General features: G+C 53.6%; 1 protein-coding gene across 1 annotated transcript; it reads left to right on the top strand.

The window, feature by feature from the left end:
• Positions 1-8,904: 8,904 nt before the first annotated feature.
• On the top strand, positions 8,905-14,670 carry RDH14 (retinol dehydrogenase 14). Its single transcript, XM_007506095.3, has 2 exons — positions 8,905-9,443; positions 13,626-14,670. The coding sequence occupies exons 1-2, from the start codon at positions 9,045-9,047 to the stop codon at positions 14,241-14,243; spliced, it is 1,017 nt and encodes a 338-aa protein (XP_007506157.1). The 5' UTR covers positions 8,905-9,044; the 3' UTR covers positions 14,244-14,670.
• The last annotated feature ends 6,791 nt before the right edge of the window (positions 14,671-21,461 follow it).

The raw sequence follows: 21,461 nt of genomic DNA, 5'->3' as shown, positions 1-21,461 counted from the left end.
CAGCCACCAGACAAGCCATGAAAGACTCCAGGGAGTTCGTGCCTGGCCTAGAGATCCAGTGCCAACGTCATCTCGAAAGACGCGGAAGCGGTCCTGGGCATCTACAAGCGCGTGGCCTCAAACACTCCCATGAGGGCCTAACTTGCCATCCAGACAACACTGAACTCTGGGAATCCGGGGACCTGAGAGGGCTGGGGGTGCACTTGGGCCCTGGCTACACAGGACCACAGCACTGACTGTGGGGAACGTAGAAAAGAGGCCGCCACATTCATCAGAAAAGGTGAACACGGTGTCTGAGAGACCCAAGAGCTGCCCTCTCCACCCCTTGATCCCAACTCCTGGGCTCTTGTTCTAGGGGCCACTTAAAGATTAGCTGAAACAGCGCCCAGGCTGAAGCTTGGCCCAAATCAGCTTTCACACATCTCTGGAAGGAGGCTGCGTGGGACTCTAGGGGGATGGTAGAGGTTCAGAGACCCACACGTGCCCATCACCTGCCCTCTTCCTGGCCATCTCTCCCAGCAGGAGTGACTTTCAGGTCTGGCTTGGAGCCTCCGATGCCCACTACCAGCATAACCAAAAGAAATCACCTCTCTGATATGGAGGGCAGTCAGACTAGATAGCTCCTGGGTCCCTTCTGCCTCTAGTCTATGCCCCCCAAATTCCCCATTCAAAGAAGGCCTGAGCCACTCTGCCAACAGCAGAGAATTACATCATCGCCCCCCTGATCTTTCCTGGCTAATCACGTCCACGTTTTCCTGTAGGTCTAGACCCTTTTCTTGCAGCTATCACCCCTTCAGAGCCATAGAAGATTATTGGTTTGATGACGACTTGGGGAAGATAGTGGGACCTTGTTATGCCTCGGATCCTCAGGGATCTCCTGCTACATGATATCTGCACTCCAGCTCCATCTTAATTCCTCTAAACATTTGCTCATGGCTGCTCTGCATCCAGTGCCAGCTCCAGTCCAGCTGCTCTTTACAGGCTGGGCAAGGATGAAGCCTTTGGCACTTGCCTGTGCCCAGCCTTCCCATGCCACCTCCGATGCCCCCTAAATCCTGCTGATCTTTTCTTGGACAGAGCAGATGAAGCTATTCTGTGGATAGGGGGTGGAAAATTCTTTCAGCTAACAGCAGAGTGGCTATTATAAATCAGTGAGTATTTGTGGATTCGGATTAGGATTATTGGATTAGGCACTGGACAGCTAGAGGGAAAAGTTCCTGCCCCGGAGGAGTTTATATCCTCTTTTCAAATGAAAATTTACATTTTTCAAATGACAACTGATTTCTAAGCTCTACCACTAAAGGAAAAAGAGGAGGGGGCTCTTTCAACAAGATGCACATTTAAGCAAAATGAATTCTCTCATGAGGTATCCCTCATTCCCTCCTTTCCCCACCTCTATGTCCCCTCCATCAGGAGGTAGAAAGACCTCAGGACATCCTTTGACGCTGATGGTTCTCCCAAGGTCATTGTCATTGTCTAAACTGTCCTCCCTTCTGCTCCCTCCCCCGAATCTGTTCATCTAGGTCTTGCCACCTTCCACCAAAGTCCCCCTTTTCACCCTTCCTTGTGGCCCAACAGGATTCCACCATGTCCACGCTCCAACCAATGGGCACCTGCCCCACCGCTAGGTCTTTGCTCCTCTGGAAAGAGCCGTTGTAGATGCTTTTCCACACAGGCCCTCTCCTTCACCTTCAGCTGTCGCTGGGCCAAAGGGGGCGTACGGTCCAATAACTCTGGGGGGATGGTTCCAAATACAGACCTATGGGGGCACGGCAGCCGGAGACAGGTGGCACCTGCAGTGGGTGGCTGCTGAGCTGAGACCGAGGGAAACCAGTGATCCTGGGAGATGGAGGGAAGAGGGGGGCATTCTGAGGATGAGGGGCAGCCTGGGAAAAGACAGAACAGGGGCGACCTCTTTACTGATGCCCTCGTCTAAATGGAAACACTCCTGAGGAGGCCAACTGGCGACCCCTGGACCAGATTCTGGCCACTGAGAAGGATCACCCCGAAGCAAGAGGGAGAGACATCGGGGCTTCTGATGGGTTCCAATGTAGCTGATTATGTGCCCTGGACCTCAGAGGAGGCTGTCCCAACCAATGAGGAAGCCCTCTGCTTGTTAATCCGGTTACTACTGCTGCTCTACTACCACCAGTACCACCACCACCACTACCACCACCACTACCACTACTACCACCACTACCACCACCACTACTACCACTACCACCACCACCACCACCACTACCACTACTAGCACCACTACCACCACCACTACTACCACTACCACTACCACCACCACCACCACCACCACCACCACCACCACCACTACTACCACCACCACTACTACTACTACCACTACTACTACCACTACTACTACCATTCCTCCTCCTTCTCCTCACACATACCACACTGTGCCCCCGATAATGGTTGTTGTACACCTCAGCTGGGAGTCCGAGAGGGACTGTGGTGGAGCAGAACGATGTGCCCCCCTGTAACCTGGGGCATTTGTTTCACCTCTCTAGGGCCGGGTCTTCAAACCCACTAAAACAGAGGGTGGGGCTCTGTTCCTGAATATTCCTGAACCTCTGCCTACCTGAACAAAGGAGCCCTGGAGCCCCTGGAGGAGGAAAGGGGGAAGCACTCCAAGATCCTTGCCAAGAGAGCTCCGTGGCTAGCTGTGGTCCACACACGGGGCACCAAGAGCCAGGCACGACTGAACCACTTTCCCTCGCAGGACGTGGAACTTGCATTAAGCCACAGAATCACACTTTCTAGTCACACACAAGTCATACTTTCTAGCCCAACATGCGATCAAACCAGTCATGGGTGAAGGCCGTACAATTCTAGGACGCACACCCAAAGGTGGCTAAAAGAATAAACTACGGAGACAAGGAATAATCACGTGGAAGGACACGATCACGATGAGGCGACGTAGCCAGATCCTGGGAAGCACCTACGGCTGTCCTGGTAGAAAACAGAAGCCCCCCGAACAACAAAACAGGGGAAAGAGGCTCAATGAGCAGAACACGCCCTCACACCCACTTAGACCTCTTGGAATCTCATTTCCGTCAGGACTCTTCTGAGGTGGCGCCTCCTCCAGGAAGCCTTTCCTGAACCCTCTCGTCCCCCAGCCACCTCCTTTCTGACACACGTTCATGGGCATGTTGCCATCCTGGATGGAGGGAGAGCTCCTGGAGGGCAGAGACCACTTCCTTCTGGGTTTTGCACCCCAGAGCCTAGCCCAGGGCCTGGTAATAGTGGACCCTGAACACTTGCTGACTGGCTTCTTAAGGTAGACGAGGTCTATTCTTAGTCCACAGGACAGAAGTTAGTGGATAGAAAGAGGCTGAATATTATGGGGGAAGGAGGGAAAGCTCTTGGAGTAGATGAGAAGGGATGGATCCAGGGTCAGTCATTGACAAGCAGTCCTTAAGCTCCTGCCAGGCTCAGTACCATTTGGAAGAAATGGGAGGCAATCCCAGCCAGGAAGCCCTAAGCCTCAGGGAGAATGGCAAAAGGGGGTGCTTTAGCTGAGATGCAGGGAAGAAAGAAGCAGAGGCAGAAGGCAGAGGAAGGAGGCATGGACGACGACCAGGAAAGATGTCCTCATGAGGGTGGCGGGTGAAGAAGAGCAAACAGGCCGATGTTCCTAGATCCCAGGGGCCCACATGGGGAAGTGAGGAGGTCACATCTGACGAGCTTCATTTACCAGCTGAGTGGAGGAGGAACGAGAGCGTCTCGGGAAGAGCTGGGGCAGAATGGCCAATGGGAAGGCTGTCATTGTAACGGTCTCCTTGGCAAGAAGAGGCACCGCTTCCTCAGAGATGGTGCAGGGGAGAGATCAGGGAATGGTGCTGCTGAGAATTCTGGGGCAGAATTCAGGAGGAGAGGGAGCACAGCGAAGATGACCTCTATCTGTTCACCAAAGTATGAGGTGAGGTCTTCTGGGAAGGGGAGAACAAGGCTTGAGGACAGAAGAGGTCTGATTTGTTCTGGGGCAGAGAATGTGAGGAAGGAGGGCTGGCAAACAGCAGTAATGGCACCGGCCCAGGGGAATCAGGCAATATAAATTCACAAAGGACCCAGGCAGCTTCTTCCAGCAGTCTTCAACAGCAGGGGAGAAAGCAGAGAATGGGAAAGCTCCCCGCCTGGTGCTTAGTAAGGCATGAGTTGAAACAGAGGCCACAGGAGGTGAGCACAGAGTGGAGACTACACGGGGTGCATGAATCTGCAAGGACAGGGCCGAGTTCTGCCAACAGGTAGAGGGAGACAGATGGGATTTGCACAGAAGAGCCAGTAGGTATTCAGTCCCTCCCTTGAACATCTCAAGACAACTTTAACTGGCAAACAGCTAGTTAAGGCCTATCTCCTCCTCCTCCTCCTCCTCCCTACATCATGGGGACACCCAGGAAAAGAACCCTTGTCTCGTTATTAAAAAGGAAGACATTCTGGGGACCTCTAAAGACAAAAATAAAAAGTTCAAAAAGCAGCCAACTGAATGGTCTCTCTGATCCAGATCCCAGACACAGTCATTCTTCCTAAAATGCAGAAATGAATACAACATATGAAAAAGAAATCCCCACACTGCCCATTCTGTCCTAAAAGTCAGTCACTTTGGTCTGCATAGAATTCACGTTGTCTTAATATGGTTAAGTTTACACCAAACTTCCCTACACTTTAGTGTCTGGGGTCCAAAATCTGTTATTCTTTTTCTCTTCATTTCTACTCCTTTGTAGAGATGTCAGTCACCCCATACTCTTCCTCTAGCTAAAATTCATAACTGTGAATTTATTTATCCTGCGCTTTACAAATATTAACCCACCTGATTTTCACAACCACCCTCAGAGGTAAAGGTTGTTATTATCTTCTCCATTTTACAGATGGGGAGACTGAGGCAAGCAGAGACTAAATGATTTGCCCAAGGTCACACAGTTTATAAGTGTCTAAGGAAAGATTTGAATTCTGGTCTTCCTGACTCCAAACCAAGTGCTTCTTGCGCTGCTCTTCCTAGCTGCTTCTAAGCTGGATGGCAGAGTAAATGGGGTTCAGAACAAGCCATCATTTTGTGAAGGGGAGTCCCCTACAGTTGACCCTAAGCTACAAAGTGCACGTTTTCTTTTGCCCACTTCACTGGACACTTGAATCTGGCTATGAGTGATGGCATTCAAAAGACAGGCTCAGTGTCATCAATCTCTGGTATTAGTTCCCCAGTTATTCTCTTTTTTCTTTGGTTGGGGTTCTGCCTTTTCCTTTTGTAGCTTCAGCGTTAAGTGTGATAGATGGAACATTTATAAACTGTGGGAGTAGAAACGTAGAAGAAAAACATATAATCAATCACGTGGTTCAATGGGTATATGATCTGGGATTTTGACTTTAAATGCTTATTCTATTGCAAATATTAGTAATATGGAAATAGATTTTGAACAATGATACACGTATAACTCAGTGGAATTGCTTGTTGGCAATGTAAACCTTAAAATTTCTTAGACTTATAAATGTTGGAAATTTCACCATTGGGAAATTTCATACTTGAAAAATTTCCTATTGAGAGTGGGAACTCTATTGGAATGTGAACCCCCTTGGCATGGGAGGGGCCTTCTCCTCCCTACTTAAGACTACTTTAGGTCAGAAACCTTTTGCTGAACAATGGAAAGGGCTTTGACCTATGCTTAAGCATAGAACAGGAAGTTCTTTGAGTCATGATTGATTTTAGAATTGATACAATAGAGATACTTGGAATGACAGAACCAGGTCTTGGAACTTCTTGGGACTCCAAAGCCTCTTCTTGAAGGTAGAATCAGTGAGACATATTGAATGTTTACACTTGACAGATTAATCTTGGTGGAGATGGCATCGAGAAATAATTGACAAGTCCTTCGTAGAATACAGTTGATGGCCAGATGGCTAGTACATTTAACAAGGCACTGGCCAGCTGCTTCAGAAAACCAACTCACTGCCTCCATGATGGTAGCAAGAAGGATGCTCAGAACTGTGCCAGCAGTGAAGTCAGCTCAAAGTCTCTGATCATGTTGGATAAAGGGCTTTTGGCCATCACTTAATGGCTTGGGAGGCACATCCCAAGAAGAATATAAGATATCTGCCATTTTAACCAGAGTAACCCTATTTTTGCACCGATCGTGTTTCAGATCATATGAGCAAACTTCTCTCTTTTCACTTTCAATCTGGGGTGTTGTTCTAGAATATTTCTCTTCTACAAATCTCCACAGATCAGGAGTATCAACCTATTCAATGGGCCAGAATAGGGTTTTAGATGCAAAGTGTATGGGGTAGGCCACTTTTTAACTTTTTCTTGTTGTTGTTGTTGTTGGGTGTGTTTAGTTGAATTCCCTCTTGAATTTTTAAGTTGTCAGTTTTATGCTTTGTCCAACTTTGAGTTTGTCTGCACTGAAAGAGAGAAGAGGCTTTATCTATAAGAAAGTGTTTTACATGTTATTTTCTTCTCACTAATGAACGTCTTATAGGTCTTGGTTTATTCATACTTCTGCATCTAAGGATGGGAGAATCAAGATATGTTTCAGCATTCAGCATTCTAGGAAGCAAGGGACATCACAAAATGAGAGCCATACTTAGAACTCACATCCTGCTCTCTGGAGGTCTACCAGATCATGGGGATGCCACATCCCTCCTTATGGATGTTCACTTGGCAGAAGGGTTCAAAGTTTCCCCACAAACATCTAACATAAGATGTTTGATCTAATACTATGGAGGCTTTCTCTATTCTTGAGTATAAACAGAGGTCTTCAAACTCCAAGGATTTCCACCAAGGCCTGTTTTTCTTGCAACTTCAAAAGTCTCCAATTCAGCCTGGAAAGCGTGTGCATAATATACTTACATACAGTAGTACTGGTATCTTAAAAAGTATATTTAGTATCCCATTCTCACAGGACTTAGCACCACACCTTTAAGAAAAAGCAATACTAGCCATACCCTTTTTGGGGGGGACCCTGTCCAATTTTAAGTTACAACATGGTTTCTTAACCCAACCTCTGCTTGAATAAGAATACAAAGTTTGTCTTTTGTTGTTTATCTGTAAACAAACCACTTAAGATGAGGAGGCAGAGAAAAGAGACTGGTGGACATGTACGCTCTCTTGCCATTCTAAAGGTCTCCAGACTCCTGGCATCCAGAAGACTGTTGGCTCTTGCCCAGATTGAGATCAGAATCCTCCAGTCACTAAACAAATAAATTGGGTTAGGGAGAGGAAATAAGGGCTTTGGGGTTGGGAATCCAGAGGAAAAGGGTCCCCTTTTTGGCCTGGTGCTTGGAGGAAGCTTGCTAAAGGAATAGCACAAAATAGACGGGAGGCCTTTCTTTCTCTGGCCTGCATTTCAAAATTCAATTAATACTTATAAATTAAAATAGTCTTGAGAGAATTTTAATCTTAACTCTAGGACTATAGTGGGTGCTCAATAAATCTCTGTTTATTTAATAAGCTAGCCATCTCCAAGACCTCTCAGGTAGGTATACAAAGACCAACATCTGGAAGTGCTGTGGATCCCCAAATAAGTCCATTAAAATTCTCTGGAGCCAGTATCTGAATTTTAAATTCTTTATTAAATACTAAAACGTGGACCAGAGGATAAAAGGCACCAGTCACTTGTGGCCAGTTACTTTCGCTCACAGGATTCCAAGGGGAAAAACCCTACTCGTCCCTGTACTCCAGTGTATGCTCTTTGGGACATTCCTTTCTCAAGCCTTTCCCACTGGAGCGCTCCAGCCTCACTCTGGAAATGGAGCAGGTCTTGGTGCCAGTCAGGCCTCCTTTCCTCCATTGCACCATCTTGAGTGACTCGTTTACAGAAAAAACAAAGGGCTGGTCTTCACCCTGTCCGCAAGGTGGGGGAAGCCGGCGTCGCTTCCTTCTTAAGAGTAAACTTTTCCCTCCTTAAGTCAGAAGTCGTCTCGGAGCGCCAACCAGGGCCAAAGGCTTCAAGTTTCCGCACTTAGGAAGCTCAAGCCTCCCGGAGGAGACGCCATGCAAAGGCACCTACAGGAAGGCAGCTCCGCAGCGAGCAGGACGCAGTGCGACATTAGCAGCCTCTGACTGGAGAAAGGCGTCCCCAAGACGGTGGGGCTGGCCTAAACCAAGGAAACAAGGGACGGTCACAGGCAGGTTGTTCCTGACAGGATCCCAGCAAGGCAAAGGGGACAGCCTGAGGGGTGGGTTTGTTGTTGGGGCTGCACTGCGCAGCGAGGGCTCGGGAGAATCACTGGTAATGGAGAGAGGGCGGATGGAGGAGGGGGGCCCATTAGGAGGCTACCAGAGCAGTCCGGGCAACAGGGGCCCCAGGGGACCCCAAGGAGACTCGGTGTGATCCACCGGACAAGAGTGACGGAGAATCAAGAGGTGAGGAAGACGCCAGGTGCCGGCCTGGGGAGGCGGATGAAGAGGGCGGCCGGAAGGTGGGAGAGGAGGCTGAGGAGATGGGCTTTGTATGTGCCGGCTCCGAGGGGTTCTCAGGCTTCCAGGTAGAGCTCTCCAAGAGGCAGTTTGGTAACGAGTGACTGGACCTCGGAAAAGGCCGCAGGTTGGATAGGGAGGCCTGGGAAACATCTGCATAGATTGTAACGGAAGCCACTGGACGGGGTTGAGTGTCTTCTTCCCTCCATCTCAGTGTGGCCAGGCTCTGTCTTTCGTTCATCCCATTCCTTCTCCTCTGCCTCTGCCTCCTCCGCAGCCGCCGCCGCCACCTCGAGCGGTCCCTTCGTTTGGGGGTCCAGAACGGAAGGGGAGGGGGAAGAGGAGCGGGGGACACAGCAACACCAGCCGCGGCTCGCGCCTAGCAGCCTGACCAAAGGGACGGACCATGGTGGCCAGGGCCGGTCCCTCCCTCCCAGGCCGCCCTTGGGGACCACTCAAATGCTGACGCCCAACCCAAGGTACTAGTCAGACACCGCTGCTTTCCTACCGAAGTTCAGAGGTCAGCTGGCGCCCGACGCCTCTGAACCTCCAGGTACTCCCAGACGTCAGCAGGCCCCGCCCCTCTACTCCGAGGACTACAAATCCTAGCAGGCACCGCGCGCACATGCGCAGTAGGCGCCGGGCCATGGTATCCCTGAGCTCTGTTCTGCTGGCGGCAGCCCTAGGAGGGGGGTTGTGGTTAGCCGTGCGCCGCTACCTGAGGTCTCCGGGCCGGACGCCGGCAGCCGGCCTCATGCTCATGCGCGGGAAGACGGTCATCGTGACGGGTGCCAACAGCGGCCTGGGCCGGGCCACGGCGGCCGAGCTGCTGCGCCAGGAGGCCCGGGTCATCCTGGCCTGCCGCGACCGTGGGCGCGCTGAGCAGACGGCCGCCGAGCTCCGCCGGGAGCAAGCCCAGGCCCCGCCCGCGGCTGAGGGCAGTCCAGCTGGAGAGCTTATCGTCAAGGAGCTGGACCTGGCGTCCCTGAGCTCTGTAAGAGCTTTCTGTCGGGAGGTGCTGCTGGTGAGTGGGGCATGCGCAGTGAGGGAAGCAGAGGGCTGTGTGGTTCCTGTGTTGGGGGCAGGACTACAGAGGGCGAAGTGCACGCGGTGGGGGGGCGGGTCTGCAGGTGGGCGGGGCTTGTGCGCCTCCAGTAGAGGGACAGAACTTCAGGTGGGCGGGGCATGCACCATTGGGCCTGAGGGGAAGCTGCCCTTGAGCCCGGGAAAGGAGCATTATAGGTGCTCTCTTCTACAAATCCTCGGGCTGTTTTGGGACTGGGGAGCCAAGGAAGGCCTTCGGAGAAGGTGTGGGGAGGGAGAATGTGTGGGAAGCAGATATCTGGCGTCAGTGCCAAGGAGTGCAAAGGCACGAAGGTGAGAGATGAGCCACCCAAGGGTAGGGGCAGGGAGCTTTCCAAGAACGGCCTTTGGCCTAGAAGTCCATGAGTGGATCCATTAGGAGCGCATTGGCTACAGCAGAAGCCTTGTGACAGCCAGGGCCTTAGAGGCCATCCACCGGGCTAAGGGGGGGCAGGCTGAGCACCCTGGAGGAACCCTGGTGGCAGCCAGCCCGGCCCCTGGGCTCAGACCCTATTATGAATAAAAACTGACCCCAGGCAAAGAGACAGGAAGGGAGGAATGAGGGCCGCAGCCTTTGGGGAGCAGATGGGGGGGTCACCCCAGGGGGAGCAGGAGCTAAGGACCCGGAAGGAGGGAGAGCGGGCCCAGGGCATCAGCCCAGTGCCAGGGGCCCCGAGGAGAAGACGGCAGCGCGAGGCCCCTCCTCCGAGATGAGCGGAAGGAAGAGCCGCCGCAGAGGACACGTGACCGGAGGTGCCTCCGCGGTCCCAGCAGATAAGAAAGCAGGCGCTGGCGAACCCTGGCATGGACGGGGAGGAAGGCAGCTGAGAAGAAGCCCGGCGGGTTTGGGGGCGCTCGGGGCTCCTCCTGGCAGACTCTCCAGGGTCACAGGGCTTGGAAGCAAGTGAGGTAGGATCTGAACTCCAGCCTTCGTGGCTCCAAGGCCCGGACTCATGTGCTGCCCCTACCAGAGAAAGGAGCCCCTGGACGCCCCAGGCAGGAGGGGGCTCGTCTCTCGGAGCTGCCCAGCCAGGAGCAGAGTAGACGGCAGAGACCGAGGCAGAGGAGGGATCAGAACCAGGAGAACCATCTCAGCCGGAGCGCCAAGGGGCAGAGAGACCTCCCCGGGCAGGTGGGCTTGCCGGGAGGCCGCCTTCCTTCTCTTAACCTGGCTGTGGCGGAAAGGAGGGAAAATGGATTTTTGTTCACGGAGGAAAGCTTACTGAAAGCCTGGGGGGGGGGGGGCTCCGCTTGATGAAGGTAGCCCTAGCTTGAGCCCCAACGGGACCCCAGCGCCAGCCGTCTGCCCCAGAGCCCTCAGAGCCCTCGTTTCTGTGGCTTCTTATTGGCCCTGTCCTGGCAGGAAGGCCTCTGGAGAGGAAGCATCACCAGAATGGATGCTGGAGGGGGTGCCAGGCCGGTGCCTGAACATACTGGGACAGAGTGGGGCCAGGAACACAACAAACAGGAGGGATGTGGAGAAACAGGCTGAGGTTGATACACAGCCAGCCCCTTTGAGCTCACAGACCCCTGAAAAGGTCCCCAGGACACCCCATTAGCCAATAAAGAACTGTCTGACACAGCAAGACCTGAGTTCAAGTCCTGCCCAGGCTCCTGCTGGCAGCATAGGTTGCCTGGCCTCTTTGAGCCCCAGGCTGCACTGTGGATCTCCTTTACCCAGGGAATGGCCAGAGTGATCTCCCTCTCCCAGCAACAACAATGTCTACCCAGAATGTGGCAGGCCCTGAAGAAAGCGTTGGAGTTCCTGGGCCTTCCTCCTAGCAGTCCTCATGATTCCTCAGGTTTCAGCAGAGCCAGGCCTGACGTTGAGGCAGAAGTGAAGCAGAGCCCACCCTCAGCTTGCTCCCATTCCACGGGAGACAAGGAGACGTGGAGGAGAGGGGGGGAGCCCGGCCAGCCTCAAGAGGGGGTTCTAGGACCCCACAAACATCCCCCGGGCCTTTGGGCAGGAGGTAGCAAAGGCAGAGCTGCAGGGATGAGGGCAGGATTGGAGCCATCTTCTGGGGATCCCTTTGGGAGTGGGGACGGCGTTCTGGCCTGGAGAGCACCCCACCCCCCCCAGCCTCTGCCCTTTGCAGTGGCCTCTCAGGAGGACTATATTCAAGAACAGAGCCAGGAATGGGCCTGCTTGTCTGAGGTCACTGAGACCCTGGAGTGAACAGCAGGACCTGTCCCAACCTCTGGGCTCTGCTAACAGGGAAGGAGTGCCTTGTGGATCCAAAGCCCACCTATGCAAAGGCATGGAGGTGGGAGAAAGAATGGTGAAGGAACCAATTTGTCTGGCATGGGATGGGGCGTGGATGACTCCTCAGAAGTCTTGGGTTTTCAGGGTGAGCTCGGTCACAGCTTCCTATGAGAGGTTTTCCTGCTCTGTCTCCCCCTGTTCCAGCACTCCCATGTAGTACTTATGCCCGCTGCCCCCATTCCCTTGTCTTTTTTCCTCCTTTTTCTTCTTCTGACCCGTCCAAGGGGTTGGGATCTCTCAGGGGTGGGGGCTCCACACCGATGGAGGGTCACCAAAGGAACACTACAAGAATAGAGGGTTTGTTTCCAGATGGCTTTGGAAGCTGGGCCTGTTTCCAGTTGGCTGATGAATTCTGGGTCACTGTGTGTACAGTGGATGTGTACGTCTCTGGCCTCAAAGTCACGAGTCTTGGATTTTGGTCCTACAGCATTTGCTGGTGTATTGCCTAGGTTGTCTGCCATGTTTTTCTGGGCTTCCTGTTGGCAGGATGGCTCCATTGTGTGGAAGGTGCTAAATAGTGTGGCCTCTCAACTGTGGGGAAAGGGAGAAACTAGGTAGAGACCAACATCTCACACCCTCCACCCAGATATGGTCTGAAGGGACATTGATTTAGATATAAAGGGTGATGCCATAATTAGGGGAACATAGAGTAGTTCACCTGGCAGATCTTTGGAGAGAGAAGAATTTGTGACCAAACGAGAGAGAGAGAAAACATTACAAGATATAAAACGGATAATTCTGATTATCTGGAAAGATTTTGGTACAAACAAAACCAACATGAACAAGATCAGAAGGGCAACAACAAATTGGGAAGAAGTTTGTATAACATCTCTGTGATAAAGGTCTCATTGCTCCAATCTAGAAAGAACTAAGTTCAATGTGTAAGAATACAAGCCATTCCCCAGTGGACAAGTGGTCAAAGCATTTGAATAAGCAATTTCCAGATGAAGAGATCAAAGCTGTCAATAATCATATGGAAAAATGTTCCATAACCCTCCTGATTAGAGAAATGCAAATGGTACCACCTCACGTCTATTGGATTGGCCAATATGACAATAAAGGAACATGATAAACGTTGAGTGGATGTGGCAAAATCGGGACACCAAGGCACTGTTGGTAGCATTCTGGAGAACGATGGAACTCTGCCCACAGGGCTCTAAAACTCTGCCTGTCCTTTGAGCTGGTAATACCATTACTGGATCTGTATCCCAAAGACATAATGAAAAAGTGGGAAGGATCTACTTGTACAAAAATACTTAGAGCCGCTCGTTTTGCAGTGGCAAAGAACTGGAAATGGAGGGCAATGTCCATCCATTGGGAGCGGCTGAACAAGTTACGGTCCGTGTTGGCGATGGGATACTGTTGTGCTGTAAGAAACGATAAACAAGATGATTTCAGAAAAGGCTGGAAAGATCTGCAGGAACTGATGCAGAGTGAAATAAGCAGAACTGGGAGAACATCATATACAGGACCTGCAATAATGAATGATCATCATCTGTGAAAACGTGGCTCCTGTCTACAATGTGGTAATCTGGGACAATCCTGAAGGACATGGGATGGGGATGCTCTCCACCTCCAGAGAAAGAACTCTTGGAGTCAGGTGGATGCGGATCAGTGCACGCTATCTTCCACGTCAGCGTATTTATGGCTTTATTTGGGGGTTCTGGTTTTGTACAGGTGTGCTCTTACAATAGTGCCCGACATGGAAGTGTGTTTTGCATGATAATACATTTATAAAGGGAGACTTGGGGTTTGAAACTCAAATAGAATGGTGCTGCTTTGCCTTTTGGGGGGTCGAGGGAAAGTTGGGCTACATGCCCCAAGGCCTCATCCGAACTCTTCTCTTTGCTTCTCTAGGAGGAGCCCCGACTGGACGTCTTGATTAATAACGCAGGCGTCTTCCAGTGCCCGTACACGAAGACAGAAGATGGTTTCGAAATGCAGTTTGGGGTGAATCACTTGGGTCACTTCTTGCTTACTAACCTGCTCCTTGACCGCCTTAAGGACTCGGCTCCCAGCAGGATTGTGGTGGTTTCTTCCAAACTTTACAAATATGGAGAAATCAACTTTGAAGATCTGAACAGTGAGCTAAACTATAATAAAAGTTTCTGTTATAGTCAGAGCAAGTTGGCAAATATTCTCTTTACCAGAGAATTAGCCCGCCGCCTAGAGGGCACAAATGTTACCGTAAACGTGCTTCACCCCGGCATTGTCCGAACCAATCTGGGGAGGCACATCAATATTCCCCTGCTAGTCAAGCCCCTTTTCAACCTAGTGTCTTGGGCTTTTTTCAAAACCCCCGAAGAAGGAGCCCAAACCTCCATCTACCTGGCCTCATCAGCAGAAGTGGAGGGTGTGACAGGAAAGTACTTTGGGGATTGTAAACAGGAGGAGCTCCTGCCCAAAGCTATGGATGATTCTGTTGCCAGAAAACTCTGGGATATCAGCGAAGTGATGGTGGGCATATTAGAGTAGTTTGGAAAGTGTGAGGAGGGGCGAGGCGGTGGTTGGTACGAGGGAGCAGCCCCTCTCTCTGGGCACTTAGACACGACCTATGTTGGCACGGGCCTGTTGCTATGGGGAAGAACATTTCTTCTTTTTAATTCCGAGTTCCAGAACCTGGAAAGGCTGCCTTGCTAGCAGACATCCAGGGCCTTGGAGCGACAGAAAGCCCCTCGCTCTGAATGCTGGTGAAGATTTTAGCTGAGCACGAGCTTGGATTAGGAACTGGGCAGAGGGGGCCCCGAGAAGCCCTGGGATGGGAAGCCCAAGCCTAGGCCGAAGGGTTACCCGGTGTTTCGTGGCCACCATTTTGCTTTGACTTGTGCTGTGATAAGGGTGCAGAACCAGTGTCCTTGTGGAAGGGGACACGCGATTGTTGGAATAAATATTCTTGACCCAACTCGGCATCATGTGCTTCTTTCGGACGATAAGCCTTTGCTCTTAGCCGCCAAGTGGCCGCCCTGCTCGATTTGACCCCCATATTTCTGGGAGAGGGAACCGAGGCTTGGACACTTTCTGGGTCTTTGGTGCCAACCTCGGGGCTTTCTCTGCTTTCCTGGGCTGCTGCCAGGCTCTCACTTTTGAGCCCGGGGCATTTCCTAGGACCAGCAGCATCCAAGTCCTTTCCTCCTTGTTGAAATGACTGGTTTTTAAATTTTCTGCCATCCCATAAAAGCGCAAGAAGTCGGCGAGAGCAGTTTGGCTGGAGAGGCCCCGCTCTGGTTGTCACTGTGGAGGGTGAGAGCAGCTGCTGCTTTGAAGTCCATTTTTAAGGTCTTTCTCGGCGTTGGGGGGATCCCGGCAGATCGTAAATTAGAGCCGCTTTCTGTCCGTGTCGGCCCTGGCGTGCTCTGTGATCCACGGCTGGTAACGTTTGGGGCATCCCAGGTGTGGCCGTGCAGGTGTGGTCAGTATGGCTTCCTCCTGTGCTCTCGGCTTCTTAAGAAACACAGTTAATCCTACAAAGGGGTCTGCAGAGCTTAGCAATGTGGACAGGAAATCAATGAGAATGTTCCTCGGGAAAATGGGAGCTAATAAATCTGTCCTGCACCTCGACTTCATTAAAAGGGGCTCTGAAGTTCAAGGAATGCCATCTTTTCGGCATTTTGATACATGATGCTTTTCCTTGGATTTACATTTTTTTTTCACTCCAGAGTTGAGCTTTTTGAGTGGGGGAAAATGTTCTTTGTGGCAGTTATAAAATGGGGTCTATTAATTTAGTAATGATGAGAAATGAGGCTCTCATCTGGGAAACAGGAAGGCCGAAGGAGCTGCGTTTGGAAGCCATCCTTCCCGTCGTGGTGGATGAAGTCAGAGCCTGTGTCATGGCTCCGCCGGGATGAGCAGCTTGCCTGGCCGGCTCCTCTTTCCTCCCTTCGCAGCTTGACTTGTGGGGTCGTTTCACCGCTCCAGGAGGGGTGACCGTGCCTGGCCCGGCCAGCCCTAGTTAGGGGAGGTTGGGGAGACGAGGGTCGCTGCTCTGGCCAGAGCTGGGCAGGGTCTCCTGGAGGGCCAAAGCCCAGCGGCCCAACCGCAATCACGGGATTGCCCACCCCGGGGAGATGCGGACCAAGCCGCGGTCGCCCGCAGGACGGGCAGCCGTCATCTAGGTGGTCTTCGGCACGATTCGGGCGGCACGTGGTGGAGGGAGACGGCAGCCCCCTCTTACGTGAAGCTTCACCGTGGTCAGCACCTTCCGCCGCCCAGAGGCGTCCAGAGCGCAGAAGCCAGTGAGAGCCCTCCGGGGAGGAAGCCTGGCCAGCCCGGGCCCACGCCGCCACCAGAGCCTCATCCGCCTGCTATGGGGGAAACAGGCTCTTTGACCCAATAGAAGCAGAACAGGATGAGAGGCCGGGAGAAGACGGGCTTGGCAGGCCGCTCCCTCGCTGGGGAGCCCCCCACCCGCTACCCCACCGCTCTGGCCTGCTTGTCTCTCTGGGAAACATGGCAACTGAGCCAAAGAATACCAGCGCCCCTCGAGAAACGGGAGCCAACAGCCGGGAGGGAGGGCAAGCAGCCCTGAATGGCGGGATCGCCCCGATCGTATCCCAGGACAGGGTGCCAGAGTAACGATAGCGGGCCTTGACGTGGTTCACAAACATTCTTCCATGGCAGAGAGCATCCTTGGGATACATGCTGGGGGAAACGTGGAGGAAATGGAGGGAGACAGAAGTCAGACGATGAGGGTCAGACCTTGCACTCGAACTCGGGTCTTCCCGATGGCAAGGCCAGTGCTCAGTCTGCCTGAGCCCCTCAGCTGTCTTCAGAGCAGACGTGTGACCCTACCCAGTTCACCAAGCGGAGGGAGGTGTGCTCCGTCTCCTAAGGGACACCAGAAATGGCAGGGTGACATTTGACGCCCAAATCCTCAGGTATCTGGGAGCTCCCCGGATGAGGGAATCGGGTCTTCCTGGATGCTGGGCCATGATGCAGTGTGTGTGGATGTTGGGGGTGGGGGGAGAAATGGGCCTAAACCTCCTTTATTCTCCTAGAGCCATGTCCAGGCCTCTCCCCACTCCAGGCCCTGTGAGCTCAGAAAGGCTGCTTGTAATAGCGCCTGGGCTCCAAAGGGCTGGAGGAACCCTCCCATGGGGCGTGCTGGTCAGCCCAGGTTAGGATGCTGCCCTCGACTGAGCTTCCTGGGGAGGAGATCCTGCTAGCTGTGGGGACGTGAAAGAAGGTCCAGGTGCTCAGAGGCAGGTATCCCAGGAGCCTGGAGGGCGCCTTCCTCGCAGGGCAGAGGGAGTGAGCCTGCTGGCCCATGGAGGGTTCTGCTGGACAGGGAGCCCGAGCAGCATTTCTGGGCTCGCACTGCTCTCTGCCCTGCTGATCTCCCTCCTCTCAGATGGTGCAGAACAGCCTGTCCTCGCCACCCCGGCGGTCTGGGGGGCTCTGCTACGTGCGGATGGTCACAGGCTCGGCCGGGGGCAGCCAGGGCACGCACACCATCCATCCTTCCACCATTATTGGGGTCTTGTGTCCTAGGAGATGGGGCTGACGGGCCTCGGACTTGCCCCTGGCGATGCAGCCACAGACGAAGGTCCCTGCCTAGCTGTGTGGCTAGGGCAGTCTGTCCGCTCGCTGGGCCACAGCTGCTTACTTTGACAGGAGACAATGAACGGGGCTTTGGGATTTTTTTCCCCAAATATTTTTTTCCTGTTACATGTACATTTCTTCTTTTTAGTTCCGGGTTCCAATTCTGTCCCTCCCTCCTCTGCAGCCATCACCAGGGATCAGACCTGTGCAGTCACCCATAGCAGTCAATTGTGAGAGAAAACACCCAAAATAAATAGGGAAAGGGTGCTTCTGCCTTCTCTGAGACTCTTGGTGGACGAGGGTGGCCTGGGTCATCGTGACTCTCGGGGATTTCCTCCCTCCCTGGATGGCTGAGAAGAGCCAAGTCCTTCTTGCTGGATCCACCTTGGCGGCTTCTCCAGGTTCCAAAGGTTTCATCCTACAATCCTGAGGGTTCCGGGCAGGATTTGAACCCAGGGCCCCACAACTCCTCCGAGTTCCCCCTCCACTAGCATGCCCTGCCTCTGAGACAGAAGGGCAGTGCATGGCTGTGCATCGATGCCCCTGCCTTAGCGCGATGGGGCAGTGGAGGAGCGGAATGCCCCACCATCCCTTCAGAACGTCCTCTGGAGCTTATGCGGGAGCCCCGATGCTCATCTTCGACGGCCTGCGAGCCCCGACGGGCCCTGGGCGGGTGGAGCAAGGGCCGGCCCCGGGACCTGGGCAAGCAGAGCCCCCGGACAGGCGCCCGGGGGCAGAGCCGCGTCTGCCCAGGGGTCTGGGTTCAAGGAATCGGCCCTTGAGGGTGGCCCCGCGGAGCCCCATCCACCCAGCTCGCAGTCTGTCTCGAGCTCCTCTGGAACCCTGAACACTGTTGGCTGCTGTGGAAACGGAGGTGAGGGGCTTGGGACGGAGCGCGGGCTGGGGGAGCTCCCAGAGATGGAGAAGGCGGGACTGGCTGGCGGGCAGGCAGGCAGGGACGTGCTGGGCCGGCCGTGTGGGGATCGGGGGAGGGGGCACCCCGAAGAGCCAGGATTCCACAGCGCAGCCAGGCTCCCCGGGGCCCCGGGTCAGCCTCTCCATGGCACCGAAGGAGAGGCGGAGCCTCAGCGGCCGGGGGGTCTCCCAGGACGGTGTGTGGGCAGCAGTTAAAGTGGGTTTGGGGTCCTTATCGGAGAGATTCTCCCACGTATGGAGAACCAGACGGGGTGCACCGTACCCCCGAGCCACGCAGGTAGGAGGGGATGGATTTCAGAGCGGAGGTCCTGTGGAACTGGAGACCTCGGTGGGCAGGACCAGGGCTCACCGCCTCGGAGCTGCGACCCCCACCACAGAGGACTTGGGGTCCGCAGGGCGCCTCTGTAAGGGACCCCTGGAAGGTTGGGTGGGCCCACTTTACAGACAAGAAAGCTGAGGTTCCTGCAGCGAAGTCGGAGCTTTCAGGGACAAGAGTAAGGATCGAACCCGTCTCTTGACTCCAACCCAGGGATGTGACGCCTCTGCCCCAGCTGCCTCCACCCTAGAGTGGGAAACGGGCACTTGTTAGACTGTGTAGTGGGCCAGGCATTGGGCCAGACCGCAGGACGCCGGAGGAGCGGGCAGGCAGGTAGCCCCGAAGGGGCCCCCGATTTCTACAGGTCAGTTTGGAGCTGCCCTTGTTAAACAGGGACGGCCCTGGGCTGTCCAGGCTCCGGCAGCCCTTTGATCGCAGCCACCATTCATGAGTCCCTAGCGGTGTGGGCAGTGCCCGTGCTGGCTGCTCCGGAGACCTGCGGTGAGCCGTCTCTGGGGGACCCAGCCCAGGCCCCTGTGGCCGTCCGCCAGCCTCGCCCTGAGGTCTTGCAGCGAGTGCCTTCGCATGATGAGCTGCCCTCACCCAGGGATGACCAGAACATGCTAAACAAAAGAGTCAGAGGCGCAGGCTGAGCTGCCCAAGGCCTGGGCTTCCTCCAGAGGCATTCCTCCGCTCTCTCGGGGGCCAGGAGCTCCACGGCCACCCTGACCCACACCCTGACACTCAGGAGAGCCTCTGTTTCCTCCTCTAAAGAGAGGGGCTCTGAGGTGACCCCCTCCAGCTCCATCCAGAGAACCCGACAGTAGCAACAACAAAAAAGCTCACAAGGTCCATGTAGAGCTTAGGAGCATCCGGGCTGGCCTTTAGTCTTCGGTCAAAGGCCTGCTCAGCGCCCTGCCTCTTGGATTGGCCTGAGGCCAACGTCCAGTAAGTGTCCAAGGCAGGATTTGAACCCACCGTGTCGGACTCCAAAGCCAGCCCTTCTTCTACCAGACTGAGCAAGTCATCCCTTTCCCCTTTGGCTCAGCTCAGAGCCTTTCAGGGCCCCTCGGGTTCTAGGTGAGCCTCCCCAGAGCCCAGTCCCCTTCCTGGACCATCCCCACTCCCATCCCTTAGATCCTTTGATCTTAGAATCCACGTCAGGTACAGGCGAGGCTAGGTGGGTGCTGGGATACCTGCTCGCTCTCATATTCTGTGACCTCAGGAGGTGGCTCCATGGAAAAGGTAGGGAACGTTAGAGCAGCAATGACTGGTTTTGATAAGGTCATAGAATTGGAGCTAGAGGGAAGTGGAGTACCTTGTCCAAGCCCTTGTCCAAGCCCTCCTTTTGCGGAGGAGGGAGAGTAAAAAGATGCTGGGGACACTAATTCAAATCCTGACTCTGACCCTTCTGCATAGAATGAGATATCTGGGCTAGGTGTCACCCAAGCTCTAAATTTAGACTGCTTTCAAGGAAGATGAAGAAATGGTCTCACTTTGAACCCAGGTCCTCTGATTTCACATCCCAACCCACCATTCTTTCCTCCACGCCATGCTCCCAGTTTGGATTGGTGTGGAACAAGGCATCTTGACTCTTCTCTCCTGAGGATCCTTTGTGGAACAGGTACTACTTGGCATGAATTTCATCATTCAGAAAGGTCTTCTAAAAGTAAAAAGGAAGGAAGGAAGGAAGGAAGGAAGGAAGGAAGGAAGGAAGGAAGGAAGGAAGGAAGGAAGGAAGGAAGGAAGGAAGGAAGGAAGGAAGGAAGGAAGGAAGGAAGGAAGGAAGGAAGGAAGGAGGGAGAAGGAAGGAAGGAAGGAAGGAAGGAAGGAAGGAAGGAAGGAGGGAGAAGGAAGGAAGGAAGGAAGGGAGGAAGGAAGGAAGGAAGGAAGGAAGGAAGGAAGGAAGGAAGGAAGGAAGGGAGGAAGGGAGGGAGGGAGGGAGGAAGAAAGGAAGGGAGGGAGGGAGGAAGGAAGTAAAGAGAAAGAAGGAAGGGAGGAAGGCAGGGAGGAAGGAAGGGAGGAAAGAAGGAAGGAAGAAAGGAAGGAAAGAAAGAAGGAAGATAGGGAGGGAGGGAAGGAGGGAGGGAGGGAAGGAGGGAGGGAGAAAGGAAGAGAGGAAAGGAGGAAGGAAGGGAAGGAGGGAGGAAGAAAGGAAGGGAGGGAGGAAGAAAGGAAGGGAGGGAGGGAAGGAGGAAGGAAGGGAGGAAGGAAGGAAGGAAGGAAGGAAGGAAGGAAGGAAGGAAGGAAGGAAGGAAGAAAGGAAGGAAGGAAGGAAGGAAGGAAGGAAGGAAGGAAGGAAGGAAGGAAGGAAGGAAGGAAGGAAGGAAGGAAGGAAGGAAGGAAGGAAGGAAGGAAGGAAGGAAGGAAGGAGGGAGAAGGAAGGAAGGAAGGAAGGAAGGAAGGAAGGAAGGAAGGAAGGAGGGAGAAGGAAGGAAGGAAGGGAGGAAGGAAGGAAGGAAGGAAGGAAGGAAGGAAGGAAGGAAGGGAGGAAGGGAGGGAGGGAGGGAGGAAGAAAGGAAGGGAGGGAGGGAGGAAGGAAGTAAAGAGAAAGAAGGAAGGGAGGAAGGCAGGGAGGAAGGAAGGGAGGAAAGAAGGAAGGAAGAAAGGAAGGAAAGAAAGAAGGAAGATAGGGAGGGAGGGAAGGAGGGAGGGAGGGAAGGAGGGAGGGAGAAAGGAAGAGAGGAAAGGAGGAAGGAAGGGAAGGAGGGAGGAAGAAAGGAAGGGAGGGAGGAAGAAAGGAAGGGAGGGAGGGAAGGAGGAAGGAAGGGAGGAAGGAAGGGAGGAAAGAAGGAAGAAAGGAAGGAAAGAAAGAAGGAAGATAGGGAGGGAGGGAGGAAGGAAGAGAGGAAAGGAGGAAGGAAGGGAAGAAGGAAGGGAGGGAGGGAGGAAGAAAGGAAGGA

This window comes from Monodelphis domestica, chromosome 1 (assembly GCF_027887165.1).
Source record: "Monodelphis domestica isolate mMonDom1 chromosome 1, mMonDom1.pri, whole genome shotgun sequence".
In the NCBI taxonomy this organism is placed as follows: domain Eukaryota; kingdom Metazoa; phylum Chordata; class Mammalia; order Didelphimorphia; family Didelphidae; genus Monodelphis; species Monodelphis domestica.
The sequence above is the reverse complement of the archived record's forward strand: the minus strand, read 5'-3'. Positions and strand labels throughout refer to the sequence as shown.

Coding starts and splice junctions, on each gene's coding strand:
- RDH14 (XM_007506095.3), top strand. CDS start 9,045: ATGCGCAGTAGGCGCCGGGCCATGGTATCCCTGAGCTCTGTTCTGCTG. Junction 9,444..13,625: donor TCTGTCGGGAGGTGCTGCTG/GTGAGTGGGGCA, acceptor TTGCTTCTCTAG/GAGGAGCCCCGACTGGACGT.